Source organism: Phocoena phocoena, chromosome 2 (assembly GCF_963924675.1).
Source record: "Phocoena phocoena chromosome 2, mPhoPho1.1, whole genome shotgun sequence".
NCBI classification, from domain to species: Eukaryota; Metazoa; Chordata; class Mammalia; order Artiodactyla; family Phocoenidae; genus Phocoena; species Phocoena phocoena.
Window position 1 is genome coordinate 75,746,176 of NC_089220.1, and position 13,476 is coordinate 75,759,651.

Genomic DNA, 13,476 nt, shown 5'->3' on the forward strand with positions numbered 1-13,476 from the left:
GATTCTAAACCACTGCACCACCAGGGAAGCCCACAGTCTACTGCTTTTATTTTACCATTTTGAGCAAAATTTTGAAACCTTATTTAGATCCCTTTACCCTGTTCCTTCATCATAAAATTGTCTTAAATATTTCCTTTACCTGCACAGAGAACCACATCAGACAATTTTATTTTTGCTTCAACCATCAAACAGAATTTTCTTTTAATTCAAGAGGATAGTGTATTACCTTTAGTCATATTTTTACCCTTTTCATTTTCCTATTTTTCATTACTAATATTCCAAAGTTTCTTTTTCAAGATCCTTTCTTTTTCTAGAACTTGCTTTATTCTTTAGAATAGGTTGGTTGACAAAAATTCTTAGTTTTACCTCAGTTGAAAATGTCTTTATTTAACTTTCCTTCCTGAGGGATATTTTCCCTGGATAAAGATTCATGGCTGACCATTCTTCCAGCACTTGAAGTGTGCCACTCCTTTCTGGCTTCCATGATTTCTCATGAGAAGTCTAATATTTGAATTCTTATTCCCCTATAGGTAATGGATATTTTCTCTCTAGGTGCTTTCAAGATGTTTTCTTCATTCTTAGTTTACAAAAGTTTTGATTATGATATTCTCTGTGTGGATTTCTTTGGGTTCATCTTGTTAGGAATTATTTGCTAGGCTTCTTGAATCTGTAGGTTTATGCCTGTCACCTAATTTGGGGGAAATTTAGCTTTTTTTTTTTAATTTAAAAATTCTCATTCTCTTTCTGTTCTTCTGGGACTCTGATCATACAAATGTTAGATCTTTTGTTATCGTCCCACAAGTACCTGATGTTTTGGGGATTTTGAGGTTTTTCTTTAGCTGTTGGTGGTGGTGGTCTCTTTGTTTGTTTAGTTTGGGGTTTTTTTTGGTCCCTTTTCTCCCTGTTTATTGTTTAGATAGGGTAGCTTCTATTGTTCTATTTTCACATTCACATATTCTTTCCTCTGTCATCTGCATTTGTACTATTTTAGCCCATACGGTTAGTCTTAAATTTCAGTTATTTTTAAGTTCTAAATTGGAAATTTAGATTTCCATGGAAATGGAATTTGGTTCTTATTTATATCTTCTATTTCTTTGCTGAGATTTCCTTTCTTTCACTTGTTTTACGCATGTTTATAATTTCTCATTGAAGTATTTTTATGATGGTTGCTTTAAAATCTTTCTAAGATAATTCCAACAGTGTCATTTTGGTGTTCATTTGGTGTTGCTTCATTGAAGTTGAGGCTTTCCTTGGTTCTTGGTATGACAACTGTTTTTTTTATTGTATCCTGGACATACTGGGTATTATTTTTTGATTTTCTGGATCTTATTTAAATCTTGTCTTTTAGCAGGCCTCCAATGACACCTTGCTGGTGGGGTAAGAGAGGACACCTCTTTTTTCCACTGGGTAGGGGTGAAAGTTTATGCTCTCCACTCAGCCTCTGCCTACATGGGGAGAAATGCTTCATTACTGCTGGGTAGGGGTAGAAATTTAGACTTTTGATTCAGCCTCTACTGACATCATGGGTATCCAGAGGGGCACTTTGTTACCGTCAGGCAGGAATGGAAGTCTAGACCCTCCACTCAGCTTCTGTAGGGAGGGAGAATGGTGCCTCATTACTGCTGGATGGGTTGGAACTCTAGGTTCCTCATTTGGGACTGCTGACTGCAATTTTTGATATGGTGGTTTGTAGTAGTGTGAATATTGTCCAAAGATTTTCTATTCTCCTAGGCCACCCTTTGCCATTCCTTTGGCTAAAGAGAGGATTTGGGGAGGGCCTTTTTAAAAAATCTGTAATAATTTTTTTTTTTTTTTGCGGTACACGGGCCTCTCACTGTTGTGGCCTCTCCCTGTTGTGGCCTCTCCCGTTGCGGAGCACAGGCTCCGGATGTGCAGGCTCAGCGGCCATGGCTCACGGGCCCAGCCACTCCGCAGCATGTGGGATCTTCCCAGACCGGGGCATGAACCCGTGTCCCCTGCATCCACAGGCGGACTCTCAACCACTGCCCCACCAGGGAAGCCCCCAAAAATATGTAATAATTTTTAAATCAGCTTGCAATTTCCAAAGACAAACTGCTGGAAATTTGAGTGGGACTGAATGTAATCTATAGATCAAAATGGAATGAATTTTTATAATTTTGAATCTTCCAATCTATGAAAATAATATAACTATTTATTTAGTCTTCTTTAGTTGTTTTAGTATTATGTAGTAGCTTTCATATACATCTTTCATTAGAATTCATTAATTTTGGATACCAGTAGAAATGCTATCATTTGATGTTTCATTTTCTAATGATCTTTTCAATAATTTATTTTTTATGCATTAACTTTGTATTCAGGTCCTTGTAAAATTAACTTATTAATTCTGTAGATTCATTTTGGACTTTCTATGTATTCAATCATGTCTGTGAATAATAAAAGTTTTGTTTCTTCTTTTTCAATACCTCTTATTTCTTCTTCCTGCCTATTACACACTATTGAATACAAATTGTTCAGTTCAATATCAAAACAAAATTGTGATAGAGGACAACCCTGCTTCATTCCTGATCTCAGGGAGAAAACTTTTACTATTTATTGGATTTTAATAAAGCCAATAAATATGATGCTTGCTGTAAAGTTTTTGTATTTATCTTTTGTTAGATTAAGGATATTCTTTTTTATCACTAGCTTGCAAAGGTTTTTAAAAATCATGAGTGGGTATGGAATTTTATCAAATGCTTACTCTCCATCAATTGTGACAATTATATATTTTATCCTTTATTTGGAATTAAAAAAAAATTTATTGGAGTATAGTTGATTTACAATGTTGTGTTAGTTTCAGATGTACAGCAAAGTGAATCAGTTATATATATACATATATCCACTCTGTTTTTAGATTCTTTTCCCATATAGGCCCTTACATAGTATTGAGTAGAGTTCCCTGTGCTATACAGTAGGTCCTTATTAGTTATCTGTTTTATATATAGTAGTGTGTATATGTCAGTCCCAACCTCCCCGCCCTTACCCGCAGTAACCATAAGTTTGTTTTCTACATCTGTGACTCTACTTTTGTTTTGTAAATAAGTTCATTTGTACCCTTTCTTTAGATTCTATCTTGAATGTTAAATCAACTTTGCATTCCTAGAATAAAATCAACTTGATGTAAGATTTACCTTTTTTATATATTGCTGTCTTTGCTTTAGTAATATTTTATTTAGGATTTTTGTATCTATGTTCAGGAGAGAAATTGACCTGTAGGTTCCTTTCTTACAGTGTTTTTTAAGTTTCGTGGTCAAGGTTATGCTGGCTTCTTCCAATGAACTGAACAGAATTTCATCTTTTTCTATCCCCTGGAATTTTTTGTGTAATATAGATGTTATTTATTCTTTAAATATTTGGGAAATTTTACTGATAAGCCATCTGGGCCTAGACTTTTCTTTGTAGGGAATTTTTAAAATTTTATTTATTTTTTTGGCTGCATTCGGTCTTCATTGCTGTGCACAGGCTTTCTCTTGTTGCGGCGAGCGGGGGCTACTCTTCCTTGTGGTGCGCAGGCTTCTCACTGCAGTGGCTTCTCTTTTTGCGGAGCACGGGCTCTAGGGTATGTGGGCTTCAGTAGTCGTGGCACGCAAGCTCAGTAGTTGTGGTTCATGGGCTCTAGAGCGCAGGCTCAGTAGTTGTGGCACACAGGCTTAGTTGTTCCACAGCATGTGGGATCTTCCCGGACCAGGGCTCCAACCCATGTCCCCTGCATTGGCAGGCAGATTCTTAACTACTACGCCACCAGGGAAGTCCCGGGAACTTTCAATAATGGATAAAAATTTTTATTAGCTTTAGGACTATTCTGATTATCTATTTCCTCTTTGTTTTGGTAAGTTATGTTCTTTAAGAATGTTTTTCGGACTTCCCTGGTGACGCAGTGGTTAAGAGTCCACCTGACGGACTTCCCTGGTGGTGAGAGCCAAGGTCTCTCAAATTTCTGACCAGCAGAAATCATGTGAAATACTAAGTGTTTATTGTTCTTTTAAGCTGCTAAATTTTAGGACAATTTGTTACACGGCAATAGATAAGTAATACAGACTTTGGTACATGGAAGTGAGACGTTGAAAAGTTATAGTGTCTTTGACAGTATGGTGGGAGGAAGCTGAAAGAACTTTGAGGAAAGTATCAGTGAAAGTCTAAAAGGCTTTGAGGAGACTGTTAGCAAAATTCAGATAGCCTTTGAGAAGGCTGCCAATGGGACTTAAATAAACCTGAGGATAGTGTTATTGGAAACTGGAGAAAAAAATTCTGTGTTATGCAGTGGCAGAGAGTTTAGCAACTCTGTTGTTACAGTAACGTAAGTGGTAGAAAATGTACCTAATGAAATGGGTGATCTGGGAATTCCCTGGTGGTCCAGTGCTTAGGAGTGCATGCTGTCACTGCCCGAGGGCCCAGGTTCAATCCCTGGTCAAGGAACTAAGATCTCGCAAGCTGCGTGCAGCCAATCAATCAATCGATCAATCAATCAATAAATCAATAAAGATGAAGCTGAGGGTGACAGTAAAATCTTTCATTAAGACCTTAGGAAGATCCAAGGTGGTGCCTCAGAGAACAGTTCAGACAAATGATAGGACTTCCAGGAAGCTTCAGAGTGTAGGCCCTCAGCAGTCTCAGCAGAGGTTCAAGGTAGAGCGTTATCTCAGAGATTTGTTAAGTTTTTAAGAATGTCATGGTGGCAGAATCACCACCAGCTTGAACTGTAAGACAGTATAAAATGAAGAGAAGCCTTTCAATCCCCAAACTCCTTCAGACAGGAAGCAAGCTAAGAAAACTACTCAGCTACAAACACAGGCTAGCTTTCATATAAAATGAAGGATAATTTAGTGGGCAGAGCTATAATCTCAGAGTGGAGCCAAGAGCCACAGAGAATTATTCCTAGGATTTGAGTCCTAATCAAGGACTTGCCAACAAGTGTCTTACTGGATTTTAGAACTTTTGTGACTCAGCGACTCTTGTGTGCCCACCTTCCTCTACCCTCCCCTTTTTCCTGTAGTGGTTTTCCTATACCTGTCCTGCCATTATGTGTTTTGTGTGTGTAGAAGCCAGATGTAACTTGTGTGTTTAGCTCACCGATCTTATGACTGAGAGGAACTGTACTCAAGAACTCTATGTAAGGAACCACATATGATGCACTTCATCCATACCTGTACCTGATTTAGATGATGTGATTGTGGACCTTGAGCTGATACTGTAATGCAACGTGACTTTCGGGATTCTTGGGAGGGGGTGAGTATATTTTGAGTGTATATTCATGTGTTAAGTTGGACGTGAATCAGTGAGGGCCAGAGGGAGGACTACGATAGCCAGTCTTTGAGATGGCCCCAGTGATTCTCAGCTCCTGGTACTGATGCCCTTGTGTAGTCCACTCCCGCAGTGCATGGGGCTGATCTGTGTAACCAGGAGGATACTGCAAAAATTACAGTACTGTGTCACTTCCAAAAGTATAAGAAAATGAATGTTTATTGAGATAATCTGTTGTGTGACAATAGATAACTAATCCAGTGACCAATTAATTTAAATATCATCATGAACTTATGGATTTAAGCATATTTGATAGACTTTGTTAAACTAAATATTATTGTTGGATATTTAAGGATAGCTACTAATAGAAATAGAGGAATCAGTAGAGGGGGAAAAACATACATTACAAAACAAAGAAAACTTAATCCAAAAGGAAACAGGAACAGGATCAGAGGGTGGGGGAGGGAAGCAAATTGGAAAAAGTGTGATAAATGGAAAACTCAAGGTGAGAAATAAAACAAATTCAATATACCTGAAAGCCCCAAAAGTTGAAAAGCAAAAAACCAATACCCCAAAATCTCACCTATATAAAAACAGATACTCTGATTAGTTAAAAGAGAATATTCTAGATATATGCTGTTTACAAAAGCCACACACACCTGAAACTTTGAGTGTTGGTTCCCCAAAGTGATTTTAATGTGAAACAAGCTAACAGACACAAATAAAGGGCAAAAATTCCTTTACTGTAAGTAAAGGATGTGAGAAATCAACTGAATAAAGACACCTGCATGGAGAAGAAGATACAGCAGGACTCTATCAAAGTGACAATCATCTCTGGCTTTCAGGGCTCCACAAAGGCTGCCTATGATACCATCCCATCCTTTGCAAAGTTGCCTTTCACAGGGTTTGTTTGATTTCTGCCTAGCCCATACCAGCTCTTCTGATAAAGCCCCCAAATATTTCTGAATGCTTACTGTGTGTCAAGGTACATCTGAAATCAATTTTCCAGGCATATCATCATCCTAGAAGACCAAGATTTCAGGTCTGCCTGGGGAAATTCTGCAAACGTAATGGTGCAGAAAAGTTGGGACTAAAGGGTTAGCAGTAAAGAAATGAAAAAAGATATACCACGCTGAGTAATCAAAGTAAAACTGTAGTGACAGTATTAATTTCAGAAATGTATGTTTCAGAGCCAAAATATTAGCAGGCATAAAGGTCATTTTATAATGTAAGTGGGGAAATTTATCAAGAGGACATAACAATCTTAAATGTTTATGCACCTTATAACAAAACTTCAAAATACATGAAGCAAAACTGAAAAACAGCAAGGAGAAATCAACAAATTCACAATTACAGTTAGAGATTTCAATATATTCCCCTTTCAACTCTTGATAGAACAAGTAGGCAGAAAATTAGAAAGGATATAGTAGACTTGAACAACACTATCAAGGAACATGACCTAACTGACAATGATAGACCATCTGACCTAACAACAGCAGAATATAATTCTTTTCAAGTGGTCATGGAACATTCATCAAAATACACCATATTCTGGGTGGGCCATAAACAAATCTCAATAAATTCAAAAGCATTCAAGGCATACAAAGTATGTTCTCTAATCACGTTATTAAATTAGAAATCAATAACCGAAAGATCTCTAGAAAATCCCCGAGTATTTGTTAAGTAAATCACATACCTCTAATTTTATTATGATCTTGATGGGTATAGAGGTCCTCAGCTATAATCTAGGTCCCAGTGTACATTGGGTAACTGGAATAAAAGAAAGAAAAACTGTAAAAATTTTGTTTTCCAGTGTAGAAGAAATACAGATAATAATTACACAAGAGTTCAGTTTGGGGTTGAGGTAGAGAAGTCCTTTGGGGCTAATGACCAGTGTATTGTCAGGGATCTGGTGTGGAACCATTCCCTTCATTTCCAGTTTCCCAATCACCAGATTCCTCAAGGGTAGAGGAGCTAGTAACTTTGCAAACACGTTAATGGATCTACAAGGGGCCAGTTATTCTCACTTCCTCACCTGCCTGCTAAGCCCTCATTAATGAACACATCGTCCTCCCCAGCTGTGACGTGATGGGCCGCCCAGAGGAAAAGGTGGCTCTGGGGTGTCTCTTCCCAGTACAGGATAAGCTGTGAGTGCCTCTCAGGGAGGGGGCTGCCTCCCTCCCCTCACCACGTGGGAGGTTAATGTCAGTAGCAGGCTCTGATCCCCAGACTCAGTCTATGGACCGAATGAGTCTGGCTTTGTCTTTACTGTTTTTCTAATGAAGGCTTGTGTTCTGACCCCAGAGCAATAGCTCTGCCACCAAGTCACATGCTTTGTTGGAATTAAATGGTTTGCTTAAGGACATCTCAAGCAACCTTGAAGGAGGAAATTCGCTGGTGTTTGATTATCAACAGATAATACTCAGATTTCTGGGAACTGTTAACTACTGACACATATTCTGGAAGGAAGAGAATGTCCAGGACAACCATCCTACCCCACAGGCTGATCTGATTTTCCAGGACATGGAGAATTCTAGCAACTTAGAAAGGATACTTATATGTGGCTCAGGGGAAGTTAACCCATGGTTTAGTGTTTCTTAAAGTATGGTTCAACAACCACCTGTTTCAGATTCACCAGATTTGGCGGCCTGGCTATAGACTTACTGGCTCACATTTTCTGAGGTTGGGACCTGGAATCTGCACAGAAACAAGCTTCTCCAGTGAACCTGGGGCAGGGCACCTTAATGTTTAAGAACGCTTGCTTCGGATCACTGCTGCTCAGAGATACTGGCTGCTCCCTCTGACTGCCGGCTCTCCGTTGTACTCCCACTCTGCTAGCCCAAGGAGGAGGGCAAAGAAGCAGGTAGAAATAAAATCCCTTGCTTACTTCTCCCTCATCTACAGGCCCCAGGCACCTGCTCTCACTCCTAAACACTCCACTCCACAATCCATTTCCATATGATAAGACCACTCAAATTTTCTTCCTCGTTTTCATTCACAGGTACAGACTGCAGCCAACAGAAATAGTGGCTACTCCAGCATCCTCTGAAAGACTGTCAGAGATGTCAATTTCTCCACAATCTCTTGCTTGACTAACTCTCTATATTCTGAATAGTTTTGAATTTAGTGCAGGCTGGAGAAGAGAGATGAGAGAGGAAAGGGGAGAAGAACAGAAAGAGAGAGTAGATTTAAAGCAAGTAATAAATCAGAGGCTCTGATCAGCTACCCATTGTATTAACCACCACCCTACCCTACCCTATTCCAACCCACCTCCCTGCCTGAGTGTTGGCCACATTCCTTCTCTTCTCTGCTTTTGTCCATTCTTTTAATCAGAGAGGTACTTGCAGACCCATTACCCACACTGAAAGAGTCAACTGAGGAAGAAGATGTGAAGCTGCGTCTTAAGAAGTTCTGCTTCACTCTTAGCAACAATTCCTCAACTTCCTTGAAGTTCCTGTAAATTATTCCATCCTGGGATTTTTACTGTCAATTCTTTGAAGTCCTTGTAATTTGCCTTGAAGCTGAGTTGCCTTTTGACACCAATAGGGCCAATGACATTTGCAACCCAAATCTAGGGCTGTCCACATTCCTGCAATAATGGGGTTTATTATAAACTAGAAACTGTTGGGTTAAGAATGGCTGAATATTACATCTCAGTGACCAAATAAATCAGTTACGCTCCACGTGCTCTAAAAGAAGTTACCGAGGCTCCAATTTGGTATTCAAATTTGCCCTCGTATTTTGTGTCTTAACTTCATCAGGGCATGTTACCTCTTCGGGCATTACAATGCTTTCTTCTTGTCACCGTTCACCACTCACAGTGTTCTATCAACAGCCATAGTGCCTTCATTACCTACTTGACAGGTAAATTTAGTCATCCCTATGTCCAGAGTCTTCCGCTGCTCTGGTAGTTTGCTGATTCCGGAAAGTCTGCCAGTGGGATAAACTAGAATCTTTTGCCTGTTCATTACAGCTCTTTCCTCTCTGGAATCCTCCCAACATCTTTCACAGCTGTATTATTCATTTACTCTCCTCAAGGCAGAAGGAGGGGGCTCAATTTTGTCCCTTTCTATCCTACCCCAATCACATCTGCTGGTTTCAAAACCTTCACAACTGAAGATCCTCACCAAAGAGCACAGGGTACTTAACTGACTCCAGAGCCCAGAGGTAATTCAGGAACAGAGCAGCCAATGCGGCGGAAGAGAGTGTGGTGCTTAGGTGATGCATCGTGGCTTTGTTCATTCTCTGAATAGAAAAGGCATTTTTACAAAGCCCTAGCCCTAGTCCTAGGGAGGGGCTGTTCCTTCCCTGCTGGCCCAACAGCCCTTGAGAACAAGGTGATTCTACTCACTGGAAAGGATGGTGACTTCGTGAACGATGGGTGGCATTTTCCCTCTGGCTGATGCTCCCGAGTGCAAGGTCTCAGCCCGCTCTCTACAGCCCTACACCATCCCCATCTCTCCACATCCCGACCCCCATCACCTTTACAGCCCATAGTAGTGTCTGGCTTGGGCCAAGTTCTGAGCGGCAATTTTATAGCTGAGCCAATGAACCACCTTTAACTCCTCTAGAACACTCAGGATCCTCTGAAGGCCTGTGTAGTCACTCTTGCTTAGTACACGTGTCTCTGTCTATTTTGTCTGGTGGTAGGTTGCTTGCCAAATCTTGTCATTATTTCATTTATTCATTTTATTGTTGTTTAGTTTTGTGTTAGATCTATCTCTCCAATAAGAATAATCAAAGCTAACATTCTTTCTCAATGTGCCAGGCTTTGTTCAAGTGCTTTACATGAATTAAGCCATTGAATTTTCACAACAAGCGTTTGAGATTAGTGCTATTACCCCTATTTTACCGAAAACTGAAAATCAGAGAGGTTAAGAAACAGTCCCAAGTTTACACAGCTAGTTAGTAGTGAGGTCCCGGCTTGGAACCTTGACAGGCTGACGCCAGAGCCTGTGTGCCTGAACACAAAATATACTGTCTCTAGAATATGAACTTCCTGAGGTCAGACACTCTTGACTTCCTGACAGGAAGGACACGGAGCTAAGCATATGGCAGACGGTCAATAAATACTTGGTAAGTAACTGTCTCATTATTTAGAATTTTTTAAGATCCTTAAGAGAGCAAACTGTGTATATTTCTTTTATATTTTCCATTGCTGCTCAAGTCATGCTTCCTAACTAACCAACCAGCCAAGTAGTGGAGAACTTCTCTGTGACAAAGTTCTATCGACAATCTTCAGAAGGCTGTCCTTCGGGCAGAACTAAACCAGTGAGAGCCCCTGGGTGTTTCACCTCATTTCTGGTGGTCCTCTCTTTCCACGTCGCAGAGCACTGGAGAAATATGGAAAGGGCAAACCTGAGCCGAGGGATTGAGTTTGAGCTCTTGGGCCTCACCAGCGACCCCTGGCTCCAGAGGCTGCTCTTCATGGTGTTCCTGGGCATGTACACTATCACGCTGCTGGGGCATCTGATCATGTTCATTATGATCCACGTTGAGTGCCACCTTGCACACACCCGTGTACTCCCTTCTGAAGAGCCTCTCCTTCTTGGATTTCTGCTACTCCTCCACAGTTGTCCCCCAGACCCTGGTGAACTTCTTAGCCAAGAGGAAGGTGATCTCTTATCCCGGCTGCATGGCTCAGATGTTTTTCTACGTGGGTTTTGCCACCAGTGAGTGCTATCTCGTTGCTGCCATGGCCCACGACCGCTATGCGGCTATTTGTAACCCCCTGCTCTACTCAATTGCCATGCCTCCTGAGGTGTGTGCCTCTCTGATCGTGGGCTCCTACAGTGCAGGATTCCTCAGTTCTCTAATCTACATGAGCTGTATCTTTAGTCTGAAATTCTGTGGTGCTCACGTGGTCACTCACTTCTTCTGTGATGGACTGCCCATCCTGTCTCTGTCACGTGTGGACACTTTGCTGTGTGAAATCCTGCTCTTCATTTTTGCTGGTTTCAACCTTTTGAGCTGTACCCTCACCATCTTGGTCTCCTACCTCTTCATTCTCATCACCATCCTGAGAAGGAACTCAGCCCCGGGCAGGTTCAAGGCCATTTCCACCTGTGCTTCCCACTTCGCTGCTGTGTGCCGCTGCTGTGGCACAACACTTCATGTACCTGCGTCCCAGGTCCAGCCACTCCCTGACCCAAGACCGCATGGTTGCTGTGATCCACACAGTGGTGATCCCAATGCTGAACCCCCTCATCTACTCTCTGAGAAACAAGGAAGCTTTAAGAAAGGTTTGGGGAAGGACAATAATGGAATGATCTTCTCAGTTCATCACCATATATCTTTAGAAAACTGAGGGTACTTTATGTGGTGCCAACCTGAGTACAACTCCATGCCCACCCCTATTTATAGGGGGCACTCTCTGGTCTACAGGCGCTTCTGCATCTACCTGCCACAGAAAGAATTGATGGTGTCATAGAGACTAGAAAGAAGCAAGGAGTGTCAGCTTGTTGCATAATTGGACCCACTGGCAATATTTAGTCATGCCTTTGTTCAGATGCTTCATTCATATTTCCATGTTTGTGGATATTTTAGTTTATTATTACAAACTGACATTTATATTCTTCATAATGAAATTCTTCCCTTGACTAACTTGAAGACCTTCACTTCTTGGGGAAATCCTCCCCATTCTTTATAGTCTCTTCTTTGTAAAGGCTGACTCCTTGACTTAAATTTTTTTTGATTGACTAATTCTTTGAATGATACTGTAACAACAATTTCAAAAGCTCAGATGATGTTCTATTGTCTTGACTGACTTTTTTTCCTGGCCAAATAGCTACTTAGTCACTTCCAAACTGGATAAACTTGAGCAAGTTACTTAGCTTTTCTGAGCCACAGATATCTCATCTTTTAATTGGTGTGAGTTTTAAACCAAGCATTCAATTAGATATTGCAGGTAAATCATTCAGCACAAGGTAGGCATTTGTGGACTTCCCTGGTGGTCCAGCAATTAAGACTCCGCACTTCCACTGCAGGGGGAACGGGTTTGGTCCCTGGTCAGGGAACTAAGAGCCTGCATGCCACACGCCCCATCTTTTCCTTTCTATCAGCCCCTAAGTTCTCACAAAGTGAGAGAGAGGAGTACATGTTCTGCCATTCACAAAGGTTTGTTGTCCCTGCTTGGTTCTTGGTAGTTTATAAGTTGTGACTGAATCAAATTAAATCTTTTTAAATAAGAAGAATCACATAGAGGGAGCTCAATCAAACATAATATTCCTGGACTCTCTGTGCTCATTGACACACTTGAGGAAAATAAATCAGGCACGCTTGGCTAGTCCCCCGAAAAGGGGAGACCTGCCTCGGGCCGGTGCTTCCATGACTGGGTCAGCAAGGTCTGCCTAACTCTGGAGTTTAGTTTCCAAAGTCCATTTCCCACAGATGTAATCCATGAACTCTAATCTAGCCTTTAATGGTAATATGATTGATATTTTTCTCCCTGATTACATCTTATGCTTTTTCTACATTGTTCAGAATCACAAGGGAAAGAATGGTGCTATATATATTGACACACCCACACAAAGATCCTGACACTGAACTTGTTTCTGAATTTTAATGGAAATTTCACCTTTTCTTGTAGAGTTTACTGTTAGCCTTCAATAATGAATGTTGATCATATTTAAGTATAGTGACTTTTTTTTTAGTGCTAATTAGAGATTTTCTTAGTGGCAGTGTAGTCTAGCTGATAAGGATGTGGGCTCTAGAGAAACACAACCTTTCTTCAAATCCTGGCTCCATCATTTTCCTATATGTGGGACATTATTTAACCTCTCTGAGTTCAAGTTTTCTCTTTTGTAAAATAGCAATAATAATGATTGTAGCAATACAGTTGTTAGGAAAATTAAGTACGTTAATGCAAACAAAGTACTTAGAACCGATGCCTGGCACACAGCAAGCACTTAAACATTAGCTGTTATTATTAGAAACGGCTGCTGACAATGCCTTATATCACTCGATATAATCATGTGATCTTCCTCCTTTATTTTGTTCCCATGGTGAATTGAAGACATAGATTTTCTAATGTTAAACTATTACTGTTTCCTGGAGTCCTACTTAGTCATGAAATGATTTTCTTTTAATAGACTGTTGGATTTGATTTGCAAAGATTTTATTTAGACTATTTGCATCTGTATTCAAAGATAAAGTTGATCTATTATCTTTTCATATTATCTTTATTATGTTTTAATATTAAGTGTAGGCTAGTCT

The 13,476-nt window shown here is 40.4% G+C and overlaps 1 protein-coding gene across 1 annotated transcript; it reads left to right on the plus strand.

The window, feature by feature from the left end:
* Positions 1–10,524: 10,524 nt before the first annotated feature.
* OR5AU1 (olfactory receptor family 5 subfamily AU member 1) lies at positions 10,525–11,531 on the plus strand. The gene is given in 3 exon segments (XM_065872871.1): positions 10,525–10,758; positions 10,760–11,370; positions 11,372–11,531. Coding segments are annotated over 3 exon segments (924 nt in total). The 5' UTR covers positions 10,525–10,605.
* Positions 11,532–13,476: the final 1,945 nt, after the last annotated feature.